Below are 19,632 nucleotides of genomic sequence, written 5' to 3'. Positions count from 1 at the left end.
ACTGAAAGTTTTTATTTGTGTGTATGGAAGGGATACCTGTCTTTCCTTGTTTGAAAGCCAGGGAAGGGAAATTTAAATATAAGGAGACTAGACATTTCCTGAAAAATTCCACTACCTCTCAGTTCGCATACACCCTGTCAAAGGTGGCAAAGCTTTTGAGACCCAGAAAGCAATGCAGTCCCGTCAGGTTCCAGCTCTCACACGTTTCCTTGGGTTATCTTGCAGAATACATTACATCCATAGCACTGTAGTCCAACTCTGTTTTCTGTGAAGTTGCTCGCTTGGTCAGTTAGGCAAGAAAAATTAAAATAATCCAGTGGCAGAGAGTTTCCATATATTATTTTTAAGTGACATGGTTTTATTAAAGTGTGCTACATAGGTGTTTATTTTTTTTATTCTTTAAAAAAAAAAGCATTTTATTGGTGGCTCTTACAGCTCTTGTAACAATCCATACATCAGTTGTATCAAACACATTTGTACTTATGTTGCCACCATCATTATTTTCAAGACATTTTCTTTCTGCTTGAGCCCTTGGTATCACCTTCTTTTTTCCCCTCCCTCCACCATTCACCCTCGTGGACCCCAGATAAATTATTATTATTTTCATCTCTTACACTCTCCACTCTCTCTCTTTGCCCATGTTTTTGTTGTTCATCTCTCTTTGGGTGGGGGGCTTATATGTCGATCATTGTGATCGGTTCCTCCTTTTCTCCCCCTTCTCCTCTCACCTTCCCCCTACCCTCATGGTATCACTACTCATTCACTGTTCCTGAGGGGTTTATCTGTCCTGGATTCTGTGTGTTGAGAGCTCTTAATCTGTACCAGTGTACATGCTTTGCTCTAGCCGGATTTGTAAAGTAGAATGGGGGTGATGGTTGTGCGATGGAGGAAGCATTAAAGAAACACAAGGATGTGTGTTCCATTGGTGTTATGACTTGTGACGCTTCTGTGAGGAAATGTCCAGTTGTTTACAGTTGGGCTTTGGGGTTCCACTCCAATCCCCATCATTTGCATTGGTGTATTTGTTTGGGTCTTTTGATATCTGATAAACTGATCCTGTTAACACCTCGTGATCATACAGGCTAGTGTGCTTTGTCCAGTGGGCTTTATTCCTTGTTTAACTTAAAGCCTTTAAGAACCCAGCTGCTATATCTTTTAATACCTGGGCACCATCAGCCTTCTTCACCACATTTGCTTATGCACCCATTTTTACTTCAGCGAGTGTTTTGGGAAGGTGAGCATCACAAAATGCCAGGTTTTTAGAACAAAGTATTCTTGCATTGAGGGAGTATTTGAGTTTTATTAATAAAATATAGTTGGTTTTTTCTTCTTAAAAAAAATCATCTTTGAAGAATTTGTATCGTATTTTCATTTATTTATTTATTTTTTTGCAGGGAATGTCTTGGGAAACATGAGGTAAATCAATGAATAATTATTAGATAAAAATTGTGTTTATTTCATGCCTTTTCTATATGCCATTGAGTCAGTTCTAACTCATAGTGACGCGTAGGACTACCGCTGCAATTTTACACGAGTAGAAAAGCCTCATCTTTCTTGTGTGGAGTTGGCTGGTGGTTTTGAACTGCTTACTTTATGGTTAACAGCCCAATGCACAACTATTAAGTCACCAGTGGGGCTCCTTAAAAGACCACGAGTACGCTCTGCTTTTACTTGAACATTAGCTTGCAGATATACATTCACTAAGGACCTGTGGGGGTGGGGGTGGTGTCAGGTAAGCATTAAGCTGCTAACTGCAAGGTCAGCAGTTCGGCCAGCTGCTGGGAGGTCAGGTTGGGGAGAGGAAGGGGGAGAACAAGAGAGAGGAGGCTCTCTGCTACTGTAAAGACTACCATCCTTGGAAACCCTTAACAGCTATAAGGCGGTATTGACTTGGTGTCAGTGGGTTTATACAAATTCACTACAGGATTATTTTGAATTTCTCAAGAAATGTTTTGCCTCTGCATGCATTTTTTTGGAAAAGTTTTTGACTTTTTGTTTATTTAAAGATAAAAATTCTACTTTTGTGTGAGATAGCAACAAAAGGCATTAAGTACATAGTAACACTGTCACCACTGACAGTTTTCATTGATTTTTAGCTACGAAGTAGGCAAGCACTTTATTTGTATTATCGCATAGCAATTTAGGAAGAAAACATTTGCCTTCTCCAAGGCCACTCACTAGCTTGTATTAAAGCAGCCCTACATCCAAGGGCTTGTATTTTGGTTCTTATTGTAATGGGCTGTACTGAGAGCCAAAACCACCTTTGTTATTGTTGATTATAACTTTGGGTTTGTAGATTTTAGTTCACTGTTATAATCGACTTTATTTTGTATTTGTGAAAGCTTGTTAGACCCTTGTGTAGCTTATTCTGAAATGATAGAGTCATTTTAAAAACAGGTGTGTGTGTTTTATGCTGACTTCCCTGTTTTATTTCAGATCAATCCACTACCATGCCATGCTGTCGGACCTTACTCTTGTAAGAGAGTTTGTGGACGAACTTTAGCTTGTCAGAATCACACGTGTATGAAGGAGTGCCATAAAGTAACTGAAATAGATGGCCAGACAGGCAAAAACAAGGTAAGGGCTTTAGTCTCCTCTTATTTGTACACTATTTGAAACTGCCCCCCGCCCCCAACCAATTTCACCATACATATTTTCCCATTTTGCTATTGCTTCTTTTGTACTTAAGCCTATTTTTCTTCCTTACTTTAAGACAGCCTGGTTTTAGCAGCTTGTATATTTTGCCATATCTTTCTGATTACTTATAAGAAAACGCTTCCTTATGTGGAACTTGTCATACACTGCAACTGTGTTAACACACAGGATTTTATTTTATGATAAAGATTCAGAAATTACGTATCTTCTTAAATGTTGCTGTTGTGAGCGAGGTGCCATGATGCAGCTCTGACTCATAGCGATCCTATGGACAGCAAACAAAAACACCCGGTCCTGCCCCACCCTCACAACCCTTCCTGTGCTTGAGCCTGTTGTAGTAACAGCTGCGTCAATCCATCTTGCCAGGGCCTCCTCTTTTTGGCTGCCTTCCTTAGACAGTAGTTTGCAGTACCACCCCACGTCTCTCCATTCAGATATCTTGTCTAGACCATTCGCTCAGCTATCTTCAAACCTGACTGTTAAGGAGGAGAGGGTGTTCACATTTTTAAATTCCCAATCTTTCGTTGGAAAATACCGAAGATAAAGTCACAGATACGTATAGTGTCTGAGGTTCATTAAAGGTGTTCTAAAAGCCAGCCAAGAATCTAAAGATTATGGCCTCGCGATGAAGTCCTTTGCAGCTACGCTCCTGGGTGCCTGGCCAAGACCTGCAGGTGGAGCCTTTCTGTGCTCTTGGGCCCTCGGAGCAGGCTTTGCCCTACGCCTTCAGCAGAGGCACTGTATTGACGAAGACTTTTCAGTTGCTGCTTCTGACATTCGGGTGAGTGAAGGGTTCTCAGCTCACACCCAAGTGTTATAAACTGTTATACCAGGTTGACTAGAGTAACAAATTCATAACACTCATGTGTACAAGAAAGCTTTATATAAAAGAGCAATTTTATATTGAGTAAACATCTCAGCCCAGTCCAGATCAAGTCCATATGTCTGATATTAGCCCATATGTCCAATACTAGACCACAAATTCCTCTTTAGACTCATATTAGCACATGTAATGATGGCAAATGCAGGAAGATCACAGGCCTGTGGGTGGAAAGTCATGTGGTTCAGTAGTGGTGGAAGCATCTCAGTGCTGGCAAGGGTCTCCCATGTGTCTCCTCCACCTCTCGATGAGTGTCTCAACATTAGAAAAGGGGAGGGAGAGAGGGTGGGTCTGACCTCCAGTGAGCTATTTATCTCCTTTCTGCCTCCAAAATGAGATCATCAAGCTTTGACCCAATTGACAGGCTGGACTCTACCCCTTCGCTCAAGCTGACAGGAGATTATGTAACTGCCACACAAACCAACAGACAACACAGTCAGTCATTGGGTACAGTAGTTTCCATGGCGATTAGCTCATTGAAGAAAAACTGAAGATGTTCAAGTATTGCAATAACACAGCCTTGACGACCTGGCCCATGGCCACTGTGCTCACCACCATTCTCTATACTTCTGGCACCTCTTGCCCTTACTGTGTCGACAACGTTATGGGAGGGCTGGACAAGAAAGGGAAGGGAGCATATACAGCTTTGACCTACTGGGGTCTTCCCAGAGTCCTTCAAGGCGAGGTGCTCAGCAGCGCCATGCTTCAGTCACTGCTTGACAACCAGGTTGGATTTAAGAACGTGCAGAATGTGGAGCATGCCCATTGTCCCTGGACAGGGTGCTGGTCTGGTGCGGAACATCTTCATCTCTGCTGCCCAATGAGGCATGTACACTGAAAACTACCCTGCGCAGGGACTGAGCTGCACATGTTGTAGAGCTAGCCGACGTGCTCTGTAGCCATGTTGACCTGCTTTTTTGTGGAGCTTGTGGTGGACCAGCTACATTAAAGGCTTCTAGGCCAAAAAAAATCTAAAGATTTAAAAGGGAAAAAAAATATGGTTAATCAAATTTTATTTAATATAAAACATTAAAATAGTTTCCCCTAAATATCCATTCTACAGGGGATCATGATATTAACAAGTGTGTGTGCTAAGTTAAAAAACATTGAGCTTCGTTTTATTCTTTCATTCTGATGTTCTTTCCCCTCGCCCTACAATAGTTCCTATGAAATTTAATTTTCAAAGTCGATCTTGAATCCAATCTTTGCTCCTAGCTTCTACCATTGACATACATCTTCATCCAAGCCATCATAACTTCTTAGGCTTCTGCAATATTTTCCTAACCATCCTTGTATCCATTTAATCTCTAAACCAGATGGACCTTTTAAAAAAATAAGAGACAGACGTCATCACTGTCCTTGAACCCCTTGCAGAGCTTTTGATCATCCTTGGGATACAATCAAAGACCTTACTACACTGCTCTGTAAGGTTCTACAAAGAGCTCTATAACTTCACTAAGCTCCTGGGTGCCTTCCCCATCTCTTCTCTACTCATCACCCTCTTCCTTGCTCTTGTTTTTTGCGATTTTTGAATATTCCACATTCGTTCTCACTTCTGGGCCTTGCTCTTAATAACATTCTCTGTGGAACTCTACATATTTAGGACTTTCTCCCTTGCTTAATTCAACTTCTGTTCAGGTAAGGATTTTACCTAACAGGCTTTGTCATTTTGCTACCATTCTCTCTGATCCTGCGGATCTTTCTTCATAGCATATACAGAGACATCGTGTTTCATCCTTTACCTCCCCCACCTAAATGCTAAGTTCCATGAGGCCAGAGATCTGTCTTGTCTTGTGTATACTCAATGCTTAAACAATGTCTGGTATTTCCCAAACCAAATCCATTGCCTTGAGTCAACTCCAATTCTTAGCAACCTTACACCACAGGGTAGAATTGCCCCCATAGGGTTCCGAAGTCTGTAACACTTTATGGGAGTCGACTGCCACATCTTTCATCCCACAGGGTCTACCATCAACTTTGCACTTAGTAGCCAAGTACTTAACCATTCCATCACCAGAACTTACCTGGTACAAAAATGTTAAATTAAGTATTTGTGGAATAAGCTGATGTACCTTTAAAAATAAAATTTAAAGTTATAGAAGAGTGTCTTCATAATTGAAAACACTTGTAAATTTTAAATGACAGCACCACATTTTATTAATATAATGATTGTAACAGCTGTATTTAGGACTGAGAGTGTCTTAGTTATTTAGTGCGGCTATTACTAAAATTATTACATATGGGTTGAGTTGACAAATTTATTCTCAAATTTTAGGAGACTCAAACTCACTGCATTGAGTTGAATCCAACTCATAGTGACCACAGAGAACAGAGTAAAACTTACCCTTTGGGTTTCTGAGATTATAAGTCTTTATGGGAGTAGAAAGCCTCATCTTTGTCCCACAGAGCAGTTGCTGGGTTCTAATTGCTGACCTTGCATTAGCAGCCCACCTTGTAACCCACTAAAACACCAGGGCGCCCCAGGGGGCTAGACGCCCAAATCCAAGGTGCTGCCTCTTGAGGAAGGTTCTTGCCACTTTAACTACTGCTTTTGGGTGGGTATTATATGTGATTTGGCATTTCTCTTCCCTCATCTCTGCCTGATCACTGGTTTAATTTCTTTTGTATATCTCAAAAGAAATTAAGTCACACTACCCTAATACTGCCTCACTAAGTAACAAAACCCATTTCCAAATGGTTATACCCACAGGTATAGAGGTTAGGATTTACTGCACATGTTTTTTGGGGCACAATTAAATTTGTAACAGCTAGGAAAAAATATCTGACCATTAAGACTTAGTTTTCATGTCTGCAGCCCTTTGGCTTATATTATCTCATCCATGACATGAGAATATTTAATATCCTGCAGTTAAACTCTAACCTCCGTTAGTCAATTCTGATACTGATTAGGGTATGAAATCACTGGAGCAGACAGATGCTTCAACTAATTACATTGCGTACATTAAATCTTAAATGTAACTTAATTTTAGTTAGATTGAGGGCTATTAAAGAAATTGACTTGCTAGTCATGCTTCCTTTCTCTTGTGTTTCTCTTCAAGAAGACGGAAGCTATTTCTACTAGGTTAATGTGTTGGTGACTTTCATTCATATACTAACAGTGTGCTTGTTTCTTTAGTATGAAGATTTTCTTTCCTGCATGTACCTGGACTGATAATAGCATCTTGCTCTTTATTTTTCTGCCACCGACTATTCTTTAGGAAGTAGTTCACATTTTCATTAGGGACATTTTATGTATGAGATTTTAAAGATGAGGCCATTAGATTAATGAGGTTAATAGAGAAAACCTATGTCTATAACATTTCTGCAAACTTGTATCCAGTATTTTGATACTCATTGCGATGTTTTTAAGTGAATGAGAGCATGGACTGCGATACTCACGACGTTTCAGAGACTAGAGGGTCACAGGCATAGTGACTCTGATTTTATAACTTTAATATACGGAAATATAGCCTTCATAATCAGCTGATTTATTTCCTTGCAATTTATCAGGCTGGCCTGGAATGCTTTCGTTGTGAAGAAGGGTGCTCTAAAGCACGACCACTGGGCTGTCCTCACCCATGTGTTCTGCCCTGTCACCCTGGAGAATGCCCTCCTTGTGTGCAGATGCTCCGAGTGAAATGTCACTGCAAGATCACAGTCCTTTATGTGGAATGTAGGTAAGTGGTCTGAAGATACTCTGGTTTTACTGAAAGGAGTTCAATTAGTATCTCTTCATAGTTCAGGATCCTTTTCAGCATACTTTCAATGTTTTTCAGTTTGCTCCTTATATTCTGGAATATAGGTTCCCAACTTATTTGGCCTACTTCCCCTTTGCAGGAAAAAAAAATTACATAGTGCTCTCTTGGCAATGAAAAACTTTTATTTATCTTGTATTTAACTTGTATTATCTTGGTTTAAAGAGGTTCTGAAATAAAATGATTGAACTATAAGGAAAGCTTGTAGCAGAAAATATTAATGGTAACTCAGGCCACAGGTGATGTTTTGTGTGTTTCATATTCTTATTTCGATTTATTGGTAGAAGATAAAGGTAAGGACGGTGTGAGGTAATGCAATGTTTAAATACTTTGAAGATAACTTACAGATAAGAGACGCAAATATTTCATTAGGATAAAACTAAGTAAAATAAATTTATGGCTAATTTGAAATTGTGTGATATTTTGAGAAAGTGTGTGCCATAAAGTGAACTTTGGTGTGACCGTCATCAAAACTACTTCTGTTTCTAGAAAAATAACCACAGCTGATGTAAATGAGAAGAACCTCCTAAGTTGTTGCAAAAACCAGTGCCCTAAAGAGGTGAGCTGCAAAGGACCCTTTGATACTGCCTTCTGTGGCCATTGCTTCCCTCGTTACGGATTTTCTCCTTACTTCTTTGGCCACCTGAGTTTGGTTTGCTTGTTTTCACACCAAGAAAGTTGAAAGGAAATTGAGTTGAGAAAGGAAATGTGATTGATGTCTGTAAAAATGTAATGCACTCATGAGGTAGATGCATGTCTCTTTCTGAAATTGGGGTATTAGAACTAGGAACCACCTTTTAGAAGCCAAAGAAAAATAGTTTTAAAGATACTTATTTGGTCCTCAAATATGATACAGCTTTAAAATATAAGCAGTAAAATATAAACAAGCAGTTAGTGAATTATAGTAGGTTAAAAAAAGGTCCTATGTGTGTGTGTATGCACACGTACATGCACACATTTAAGATGTAGGGTGCATGGGAGACATCCATGTGGTCTTAAAGATGATAGAGGATTATTATTAAGCTTTTGGTGCTCGTACCATCCAGATCATGAACCTTTAAATTTATTGTTAATTAGCATAAGAATTCAAGTTGTATATTTATAGATGCTGCTGTTTGTACACCCACCCCTCACTTATGAACATTATTAGTTTGTTAATGAGGAAAACGGTAAAAATGGAGAATGACCCCATCAGGTCATGGTATTGAGAATGACGAGGTCATTATCTAGTTGCCAAGAGCACTGAGAATCACGGTCTGGCTCCGCTGACACATAACCTTGGCCATCACAGCCAGTGTGGCTCTCACCTCCTACCTTAGCCTTTGTTACTGCCAGACCTACGTCGTTCATGTATAAAATAGTTGGATAATAATTTTTAAAATATTTTAAATGTAAAATGTGCCCAAAGGTAATGAAAAAAGAAATTATTCACACTGAAAAGTCAAAACTTCCTAGGGATTTATCATATCAATACTTTAAGAAACTAAAGTGGTCTATGTTTGGCCAGTCTAGAAGTGAGGTCACTCCTTTTTTGTTGCTGTTCTTGGCAGTGGGGACAGTAAGAATTCATTTGATTTGGGTGAGTATCCATAAAGGGACCATTTTCTGAATTACAGATGTACAGTAGTACTGTTTTCAAGTTTGCCCCTAGGCACTGCCATGGATTGAATGAAATGTCCCCCAAAATGTGTGTTGTAAACTTCTATTCCTTTGGTTTTAATCCCATTTGGGAAGGGGCTCTTCGTTAGGGAGCCCTGGTGGTGTAGTGGCTACTCAGTTTAAATCCACCAGCCACCCTTCAGGAGGAAGATGAGGCGTACTGCTCCTGGAGGACTTAGTCTCAGAAGCTCAGGCGCAGTTCTAGTCAGCCTCTGGGGTCGCTGTCAGTCGGAATGGACTCCCTGGCAGTGGGTTTGATTGAATTGTCTTCCGTATGTTAATGAGACGGGATTAATGTGGGTTGTGTCTTGAGTCCTTTGAGATAGAAAGGACATCAAACCAGGGTATCAAACTGGTTGATTCTAGTTTGACACTTTGTGAGAATATGCATTTCCACCCCAGATATACTGAGTTAGTATCTATTTTAACCAACCCCCCCAAATGATTCTTAGATATCTTCACAGATAATTCTTATGTAAATGATAAGGTTTCATACAGTTCATTAAAAAAATGGAAAGAAAAGTTAATGGAATTTTGACACAAACTTTTTTGAAGCCCCTTCATACCAAAGACGCTTATTGTGAATAAGGCTTTTAAAATCCTTTAAATCATCTTTAAATGATTCAGTATATCCAAGGTGGGCGTGCACTTTCTCAGTAGGTGACCGAACCAGAATGAGGCCAGTAGTGGCCTAAGAATGCGGTAAGAGGCAGCTGCGCAGTCACAGGAAGACTGCCTTGGAGCACACACTCAAGGAGACCTTCCTCCAGAGCCAACACAGAGCAAAGCTTGCTCCTGAGCTGGCCCTCTGAATTCAGCCTCAGTCTTCTAATCTGTGAGAAAATGCTTTTTTTTTTTTCTATAGAAGCACTAGATGACTAAAACCTATTTAGAAGGAGGTAGGAAGAGGTGACATTGAAATCTTAAATACAGTGGCTTTTAGTTAAATAAAAATCAAGGCATGATGCTACTTTTTTTTAACTTTCATTTTAACTATAGTTTTGACTATTTTATGAATTTCTGTTTAATAACTGTTGAAAATCAAACTTGGGAAACTATTTGTAGCAATAAATTATTGCAGAAGAATACTATATTTCACATTTAGTTTTTTAAGTTGTTGAAACCTTGAATTTTCCCTTGTTAATGAATCTAAATTTAAATTCCAAATAATTTGTGCTTGAGAATGTATCATTTTTAATCTGATTAGAACAAGGAAGAATATTTAATATTTTTGTGTAATTAAAATAATTTGTCTTAAATTTTTTTTTAAAGTCGACACATTTGTTGCATTAATTGACCCTGCTGTATGAACTCTGACATGAAATAGTTGAGGGAAGGAGGAGAGTGTGGCCAATATGGAGATTTGTAAATGCTTTCGTTTGTTTTATTTTAGCTTCCTTGTGGTCATAGATGCAAAGAGATGTGCCATCCTGGTGACTGCCCCTTTAATTGTAACCAGAAGGTAAAACTGAGATGTCCGTGTAAGAGAATCAAAAAGGTAGATGTCATGTTATTGAAAATACTTTTCAGTATGAGTTTTTTTTTGTTTTTAAGTTTTGGTAGTTCTTGACAATATTTTTTACCTTTTGATTTTTATAGTCTTATTTCTTACAAACTTTTTATCACTCTTAAAATTAGCTTATCTGTTGCTTTTTTTATTTTAAAAACCAGCTTTGGCAATTTAGTTTTGTGTAGTAGTAAAAGAACGATTGCTTCATGTTAGGATTAAGTTCATTTATTATCCTTTTTGGTATAGAAATCAGTATTGTATGGATTTGAGTTCTTTAAAGTAGAACCCAATAAAAAACTTCAAAACCAAATTCATTCACAGCCTTCGAGTCAATTCCAACTCATTGTGACCCTACAGGACAGAGCAGGACTGCCCCGGGGTGTTTCCAAGGCTGCAGTTCTCCATGGGAGCAGAAAGCCGCATCTTTCTCCATCCAGTGCAGCGCTGGTGGATTTGAACTGCTGACCTTGCAGTTAGTAGACCAACCCATTACGCACTGTGTTCTTATATAAAACCCAATATGAGTGATAAAGTAGATTAAGAAATTATGGGGCATGGGATTGACCTTTGTTGTTGCTAATGTGAAACTTTTGCCATCAGTAGTATATTTTGAAAATGTTATCTTCAAAAGACTTCATTTACACAGCCTTACAACACACTTTTTAGACTCACAATTAATTTTGATAATAGAAGAGTATTGTGAGGTGCTGCATCCATATTCTGAGATACTCTTTTAAGTACTTTCTGGCTGAGAGAAAATATTCGGGCTGGCAGTTATAATGTCAGCAAATACACAATACTTAGGAGTTTTTTTTGCCTCTAATGTTCTTGCCCCATGGTCCACCTCACCACATGGTCCCCGCCTGTTTTTGGAGGACAGGATTATGTTTTTCCCATTTTTAGTTACAAATTAAGAACTCTGGTGGGAAAGCCATTCTAATTAATTAAATGCAATACCATCAAGTGCTTTCACTTAAAGCAGCGGTTCTCAACCTGTGGGTCGTGACTCCTTTGGGGTTCAAACGACCCTTTCACAGGGGTCGCCGGATTCATAACAGTAGCAAAATGACAGTTAGGAAGTAGCAACGAAAATAATTTGATGGTTCGGGGTCACCACAACATGAGGAACTGTAGTAAAGGGTTGCGGCATTAGGAAGGTTGAGAACCACTGACTTAAAGTATGTGCACTTCACTTGAGGGATTTGAGGATCCCATTTCTGAAGTGGTGGGTTTGTTTACATTCCACTAGTCTGAGCGTGGTAGAGATGTGAGAAAAAGACCCCGATATAAATAGGAACACGCAGAGCAAATGTGACATCCCGACACAAGTAGAGAATGATTAAAAGGTAGATGTCTCAGTGTCTTAGTGCTGGTGTCAGAAAAATCAAACAAATTGATTCTCTTACAGTTTAAGAGAGTGGAAGTCGTGAGTTCAGGGTGTGAGAAGGTTGTCTCTCTATCTTGGATGTGGGGAGGTTGTCTCTCTCCAGCTTTGCTCCTTGGTTCCATGGAGATCATCCTCCTCGCCCCCGCTCTCACCTGTGCTGAATCTGTTCCTCTGCCTCGAAAATGATTGATTGACAGTACCTCCAACACTAGCACATCCTCATTAATCTAGTGAGCCCTGTCCCCGAATGGGATCACAGCCATAAGTATGGGAGTTAGGGCTTAACAATACATCAATATATATATTTTGAGAAACAGTTCAATTAACAATAAAAAGTAAATCAAGAAGACCCCCGAAAAACCATTAGACTTTAAAGACCATTGTTTTGTCAAACTCACTAAGTCATTATTTTATTATGGCATATTGTACAGATGTAATCATCGTATTGATATCAAGTAATCAAGAAAGATCAGATTTATTTGCACTTACTTGATTAAAAGAGGAAGTACAAACAAAGCTTCACAATGATTTTCATTGCTACCCTCCCCCCACCCCAAGTTTAATAGTTGAGAGAAAAATTTATAGTTCTCCAGAAAACTCTAGAGCTGTACTGAGATGGTAAACAGGTACATATGACTATTTAAATTGAAATTGGAACAAATTAGAATTCCATATTTTTTAAACCTCAGCCCTTCAGTCACACTATGAACATTGCCAGTGCTTAGTAACCACATGTGATCAGTATTCCTATACTGCGTGGTATAGATAGAGGTAACCTTGAAAGTTCTGTTGGACAGCACTGTTGAAAGTTTTATTGGACAGCACTGTTTTCTAGCACTTTATTCCATGGATGCTTTAGGAAAATAAATAAACAATAAAAGTAGCTTGGAACCAGGTGGGTAGTGGCACATAGTATGTAATTCTTAAATTAATTCCAGCTTTTTAAAAACTGATTTATTGAGATGTAGTTCATGTCAGTAACAGTCACGCTTACAAGTGTTCTATTTGGCACTTTTCACAAACTACCTAAATGGACTGAAGACTATCTGCAAAGAAATTGTTGTTTTGCAAGTAAAAGAAAATAAAGAACTAATCACTATTTAAACATAGGCATTTAATATTTACAGTCATATCATCATTAAATATTAATGAAACCCCAAACCAACCAACTGCCATCAAGTCAGTTCTGACTTATGATGAGGCTGTAAATCTTTATGGAAGGAGATGGCTTCATCTTTCTCCCTCAGAGTGGCTAATCGGCATGAACTGCTGACCTATGGTTAACCACATAACCACCACTATGCCCGCAAGATTCCTTCCTAATGAATTTTATCATTAACAGACATGTTATATAACAACATATTATATAATTGTTGCATATGCTTTGGGCATGTTGTCAGGAGGGCCCAGCTGCTGGAAAAGGACATGGTGCTTGTAGCGTTGAGGGCCATTAAAAAAAGAGGAAGAACTTTATGGACACAGGAGCTGCAACAAAGGGCCCAGACATAGGAACAATTGTGAGGAGGATGGCACAGACCAGGCAGTGTTGACAGTACGTAACAGCAGCAGCATAGTATCGGGAACGTTTGCATACAATTAAGGAGCCTTTGTGGCACTGTGGAATAAGCAGTGGGCTGTGGATTCACAAGGCTGGTAGTTCAAACCCACCAGCTGCTCTGAGGGAGAAAGATGGAGGTATAAATTGGCTTCCATAAAGATTTCAGTCTCTCAAGACCTATGTAAGGTTGGTATGAGTCAGAATTGACTTGACGACAGCGGGTATAAGGACGTTGAAGGAGTGTTTATTTATTTGATGATGATTTTAAAATTTGGATTATTTTTAGGACTTGCAGTGTAATAAAGTACGTGAAAATCAGATTTCAATAGAATGTGATGCAACATGCAAGGAAATGAAGCGGAAAGCCTCTGAGGTAATGGCTTGTTAAACATTACTCTTCGTGTGTTCATGGCAGTTCCGTTACATGGGAATTAATGTTTGTTTATGCACTTAACTGAAAAGATAGCTTGAAATGTCATCTTTCGGCTTTTGCAATGAAAGCTGTCTGCTGGAAAATTAGGTTAACATAATACAAAAGTCAGTTTGGGCACTTCTATACTGTTCAGATTATCTTTAGGCCCACTGTTTCCTTCCATCAACCCAGTCAGTGGATAAATTCTCCATTTTGGGGGGAACTATCCCTGTAAGGACATTAAAGGAAAACGATCAGTCTCTACTCTGTAAAAACAGTTCTTCTCAGTAATATATATAGATTCTTAGTATTACAGCTCAGGAAAAATAAGTCTAGTCTTGAGAAGAACTTTATTTTACTGTGTTTTAAGTCTCTGAATTGGGATCTCACACTTAACATATCATAAGGCTACCCTGATAGGTTACATATATTCTGCTGCAAAATGATGATGCCATGGTAACATTTCCCAGGATAACTTTCTCATGTTTCCCAAAGGTGTTATGGTTAGGGGAGCCGGGGTGAGGAAATAAAAAATCTGTGTAAAATTTGATGATTACAAGGTTAATTTACTCTTAAATGTATCTAAACAGATAAAGGAAGCAGAAACCAAAGCTGCTCTTGAAGAAGAAAAGCGAAGACAGCAGGTAGCTAAACAGCATATTTGGATTTGCATCTCTTAGCATCTTTGTTGGCTTTTGTGCAAGCAAAGTACAATTCTAGTACAAATGAGAGGCTGGTCAACCCTAATTTGAACCGCAAAAATACATGTATTGCCAGCCTTGGCTCATTGGTGGCATAGTGATTACACATTGGGCTGTTAACCTCAAGGTTAGCAGTTTGAAACCACTAGATGCTTCAAGAGAGAAGGGGTTTTCTACTCCTGTAAAGAGTTACAATCTCGGAAAACCACAGGGGTAGTTCTCACCTGTCCTGTAGGGTTGCTGTGAGTCAGAATTGGCTCAGTAGCTGTGAGTTTGGTTATTTACATATATATGAAAGCCAGGTATTTACTTCTGCTAGATCTACTGCAACTTTGAAGAGGCAGGAGATGACAGATAGTCTCAGATATTTTGTGTTTCTCAATTTACTTTCTGGCTAAGCTTGTTCATGCTCTAGCCATAAGAATTTCTTTTTTTGTGGGGGTGAGTGGGAAGAGAAAGGGGAGAGCCTTCGATTCAAGGCATCTTTTGGCTTGGACAGGCATGTCTTCACTCATGTGAAAGGACTTGAGTTCTGTTTTACTGAGTTGCAGATTATCTGCAAAGGGTAAGTGCTTTATACTAGCCAGTGAACTCAGGTCGAGTCAGATCCTTCAGGTCAGCTCAAGACAGCCCCGCGTTACAGAGTAGAACTAAATCCCATAGAGTTTTCATGGCTGTGAAAGCAGAGTATCTTAAGGCTTTCTACTCTGTAGGTGTGCGTGAACTGTCAGCCTTTTGGTTACTAGTCTTTACTCCCTTATTCTTTAATCAGAGTTGCACTTATTCTTAGTAATTACCTGGATAAGAATACATCCCTGATTCTCTGTATTTATTCAGATACTGTGTTGATCATATACTCCAAGGAGTGGCTTAACTTCCCAGTAGTAATATATATTTTTCAGTTTGAGATGCTTTGTCTTTATTCAGCATGGTGTATTATATGCTAAACTGCCCATTGTGTTGGTGAAGAAACTGAAAAGGCTATATTACTTGGAAGGGAGGACATTAGGAAGAGTTCACACTGTCAAGATGACTTTTTGTATTTTATGGTTCTGTAAAATTGACTTGACTGGTATCCAAAAATAAGTTGGCAGAACTAATATTAAAACGTTGATTCTATGGAGTCCTGGGAGATAAAATTATTAGGATTAGTTTAGGCTGTCTTCCCCTTCTATAAATTATTATAAATGAAAAATATAAATATATTTCATATTTACTAACCTTAACAGATGTTATAAAACATTAAAAATCCACTTGGTGACTGGATCACATTTAGACTCAATTATTTTACTATTTCAGTGATTCTCAAGTTTGGTTGCTTTTAAGATATTTTGACCTTTTTTCTGTGTATCAAAAACCACTTGATAATATGTTGACATTTTGACTTATGGAAAAATGGCCATTTTGTATCTTTGAAAATAGTATCTGCCATAACACGATAATGGGTATGTTAACTACAGTTTACATTTCCTTCTATTAAATAAGCATTTACAGAGGACTATGTGTATAGCACACATAGTTTTTGGTTAATACTTACTGTAAGTTTTACTATTATGTTTTCCTAACCAAAAACCGTGTACTAAGTTCTAAGCAGTGGAAAGGGAGTCCTGGCAGTATGATGGGTAAAGTGTTGAGTTGCTAACTGAAGGTCACATGTTCAAACGCACAGTGGTTTTGCTGGAGAAAGATGCGGTGCTCTGCTTGCATAGAGATTTGCAGCCTTGGAAACGCTATGGAACAGTCCAATAGGGTTTGCAATGAGTTTGGCTTGTTTTTTAAGCAGGATAAAAATCCATGTTTTATAATGAAGAACATTCAGCTATATTTCAGGAGATGTTTTTAATTCTACTTTTTAAAATACTCATTTTGATTTAAAATATAAAGCATGTTTTTCCCCTGAAGATTAAAAAAATTGCAATAGTTGATAGACCATACAGTTTAATCGTTTGAATATCTTGCAGTGAGTGTGCATTCACCACCACAATCAATTTTAGGATACTTTACTCACTGCTTCTACACATTATTAGTTCCCTTATTCTTCCTAATCTCTCCTGCCATAACCCTAAGAAAGATGAAATCTAGTTACTGTCTCTGTAGATTTACCTATCCTAGATTTGATATAAAGAAAATCATACCACCCCCCCACAAAAAAAAACAATAGCAAAATACAGGAAAACTTTTAAAGAGCAGAAATTAATAAAACTAGAATAAATTAAAAGTGCATCCAAACGGAAAACAAATGATAAGATACTAAAACTTAAGTATAATAACCCACTTTCTGATGCACTCTGGGGACTAGGCTGTTCACATTCCTGGTCAATGGTCAATGCTTAATTCCCTGTGGGGACTCTGCAAATGGATTTTGGGCTTTCACTGTCATGATAGCCTTCTACAAATAGGGTGTTCAGAATTTAAGCTCTGATACATTTCCCTCCTCTGATTTTGGATTTTATTTTTTATAATCCTTGAATCACACAGGTAAGTGTGCTTTGCCACAAAATCAGAGCAGTAGCTGGCTGGCCCTGACTTTTAGGAGGCTGCTTGTTTAAAGCACTATCTGTTTTCTTCACCAACACTTGGCTTTAGCACTTACAGCTCCCCTGTAGAATTCTGATAATGTTTTAAAGTATTAGTTTTTAAGAGAAGACTCAAGATCTGGTAAGTCTTTCCTTTGTATTCCCCTGAATTTCTTCCTAATAAGCCACTAATATTTAGTTCCACCAATAATGGTAGAGCTATAGGTATTTTATTTTGACTGGGCATCGTTTAGCACTTGGTGAAAGCTTCATATAGTAAACCCCCAGTAAATTAATGAAGATGAAGACCATGGCCTACATTTTAGGGAAACTTGATTTAATGAGATGTTTCTAAATTTAGAATCAGATCAGACCTATGGGCTGAAATTCTTTCTTGTTATACTTTCCGCTTTTGGATTTATTTAATACAATCAGAAGTGGACTACATTTTCATAAGTCAGATTAGAATAATTGTACTTGTGCTACTAAAATTTTGTAAGTTTCTTTATTTAAATGAAATTTAAAAATTTTAAATTTAATTAAAATAATGCTGTTTTGATTTAGGCTGAACTGGAGGCTTTTGAAAACAGACTGAAAGGCCGTCGAAAGAAGAACAGGAAGAGAGACGAAATAACAGTTGAACTGTCACTGTGGCAAAAATATAAATACTATCTCCTTCCACTGTGTGGAGTTGTGGTTGTAGTAGTTGCATGGTACATTGCTCATGGTGCAGATTAAAATGAGTTGGACTTGTACTGTACCTCAGATTAGATTAGCTGGCTTGTTCAGTTTAGAATGTTATGAAGTATATATTATAAAACATGACAGTTCGCATTCAGCCTGTATTCTTTCAGCTGCTGGTAGAAGGGCAGAGTGTTAAGCACTGTCTTCATTAGCGTCCTGGAGAGGACAGAATAACAGTGGTTGCTGTAACAAGCATGACTTCAACTTAAAGAATGATTAGCTAGTGGTCGAATTACATGAACAAAGTTTGTTTTATTTAATATTTCCAAGAGACCTTTAATTTTTCCCCCCTTAGGTAAAATTAAAACGAAACTGAGCCATACATACAGAAAGAGGAATATTTCTCACTGTTTTATGTACTTATTAAAGGGTGCTTTTCTTGATCATGTAACTTTGTACTTTTTTAAACAAGTGATTCTTTTAAAAGACCTCATAAACTGTAAAACAATTAGATTCCAGAAGTTACTGCTGAGGATTTTTATCAGTTGTTGATACAAATTTTCATTTAACATGTTCCTTAGAGGAAAATATAATTGTTTTTAATAAATGCTAGACTGGATTCCTCATGTGGCTACTTCTTGTGTAAGAAGTTTTGAACTGAAGTTGGAATGTTTTGTACAACTTATGTCTTTTCAAAATAATAATAAAAGTTAACTGATATTTATGAGCAAGATGTTCTGAACACAGATATTGTGACTGTTATTTTATTTCTCCTCCCTACCACCATCCTGTGAGGTAAGCAGAGTTCAGCTGGACGTACTCTCCCAAAGAGCAACTGACAAAAAATATCAGTAACCAAATAAGTTTGAATTCAAATTCACTTTAATTTTAAATAGGTTTCTGTCAAATTTTATTACATTCTTTCATAACACATTTGTAATCTACACTATTAGTATTTGATGTATTCCAGAGCCTTAAATTTTAGGTTAGGCTTTTGAATATAAGTGAAGGAAGCTAAGAGCTGATACAGAACCATAGTCATTGATAGATAGTCGGAAGTGGTAGAAGAATGTTTTTAAACAGAAGTACAAAGGATTTCTAAATATCGTTGGATTTAACTTCTGTTTTAATGTCATGTACGTTAGTCTAGTATTAACTGGTGTCCAAACTCATGAGGGTCACTTCTTTTTTCAATGGGCTTTTTGTTTTGATTTTAGATGTCTTTACTTTTCCTAATTGTATTAAGCTCCAAAGCAGATATTTGACATGCAAGCCAGAGCCTTATTGTGCTCTTGCTAAATTGAGTCTTGAGGAAGATGAGTAACCAAGTTTCTTCTTGGAAAGCCATTGCCGTGTATTTCAGAATCTGGGTCAATTGAGCAAACATGATGCCCTCGTTTGCTGTACATCTTTCTGGGACATCAGTCACAGGAAAATGACTCCTAAGGTTTATGAGAGCAAGGGATTAATGTCCCAGAAAGATGTACAACAAACAAGGATATCATTTTTGCTTAACTGCTGACCCTCATGTCTGGGATCACCTGTAATACCTTCAGAAACTCCTCAGAGAACAATTAACCAGAGGAGAACAAAAGGGCAACATTTGTCCAAAAACAAAAGGTCAGAAGGATTGGTGGAACTGGGGAAGCAGAAAGAGTGCTTTATTATTGAGGAGATAGATACATTAAGGTCAGAAAACACAGGGTGTATAAATTGTGGAAGGAGAAAGTTGTTTGTAAACTTTTTCACCCAAGCCACAATTAAAAATAAATCGAAAGAGTTTATAGCCTAAAATTATATAGCCAATTGTTTTTATTGAGCACCTAGTGTGTGGACCCAAGCCATGGCATTTTCCGTTGCTTTCTGCATGTGAAAGTTGGACACAGAATAAGAAAGATTGCGTCGTGGTGCGGTG

General features: G+C 38.1%; 1 protein-coding gene across 1 annotated transcript in view; it reads left to right on the top strand.

Moving 5' to 3' along the window:
* Nucleotides 1–18,463, top strand: part of NFXL1 (nuclear transcription factor, X-box binding like 1) — a 53,416-nt gene extending 34,953 nt beyond the window's left edge. Inside the window, exons 15-22 of the mRNA XM_004706317.4 lie at nucleotides 1,395–1,416; nucleotides 2,437–2,577; nucleotides 7,046–7,212; nucleotides 7,780–7,849; nucleotides 10,343–10,447; nucleotides 13,691–13,777; nucleotides 14,407–14,460; nucleotides 17,598–18,463. Of these exons, the coding sequence (XP_004706374.1) occupies nucleotides 1,395–1,416; nucleotides 2,437–2,577; nucleotides 7,046–7,212; nucleotides 7,780–7,849; nucleotides 10,343–10,447; nucleotides 13,691–13,777; nucleotides 14,407–14,460; nucleotides 17,598–17,771 (820 nt within the window). The 3' untranslated portion in view covers nucleotides 17,772–18,463. The remainder of the gene's footprint in view (nucleotides 1–1,394; nucleotides 1,417–2,436; nucleotides 2,578–7,045; nucleotides 7,213–7,779; nucleotides 7,850–10,342; nucleotides 10,448–13,690; nucleotides 13,778–14,406; nucleotides 14,461–17,597) is intronic.
* The last annotated feature ends 1,169 nt before the right edge of the window (nucleotides 18,464–19,632 follow it).

The sequence above is a fragment of the Echinops telfairi genome, unplaced genomic scaffold, assembly GCF_000313985.2.
Source record: "Echinops telfairi isolate 266 unplaced genomic scaffold, ASM31398v2 ScPeMD7_7468;HRSCAF=8506_0, whole genome shotgun sequence".
In the NCBI taxonomy this organism is placed as follows: domain Eukaryota; kingdom Metazoa; phylum Chordata; class Mammalia; order Afrosoricida; family Tenrecidae; genus Echinops; species Echinops telfairi.
Note: the sequence above shows the minus strand (reverse complement) of the source record. Positions and strands in the feature narration are given on the sequence as shown.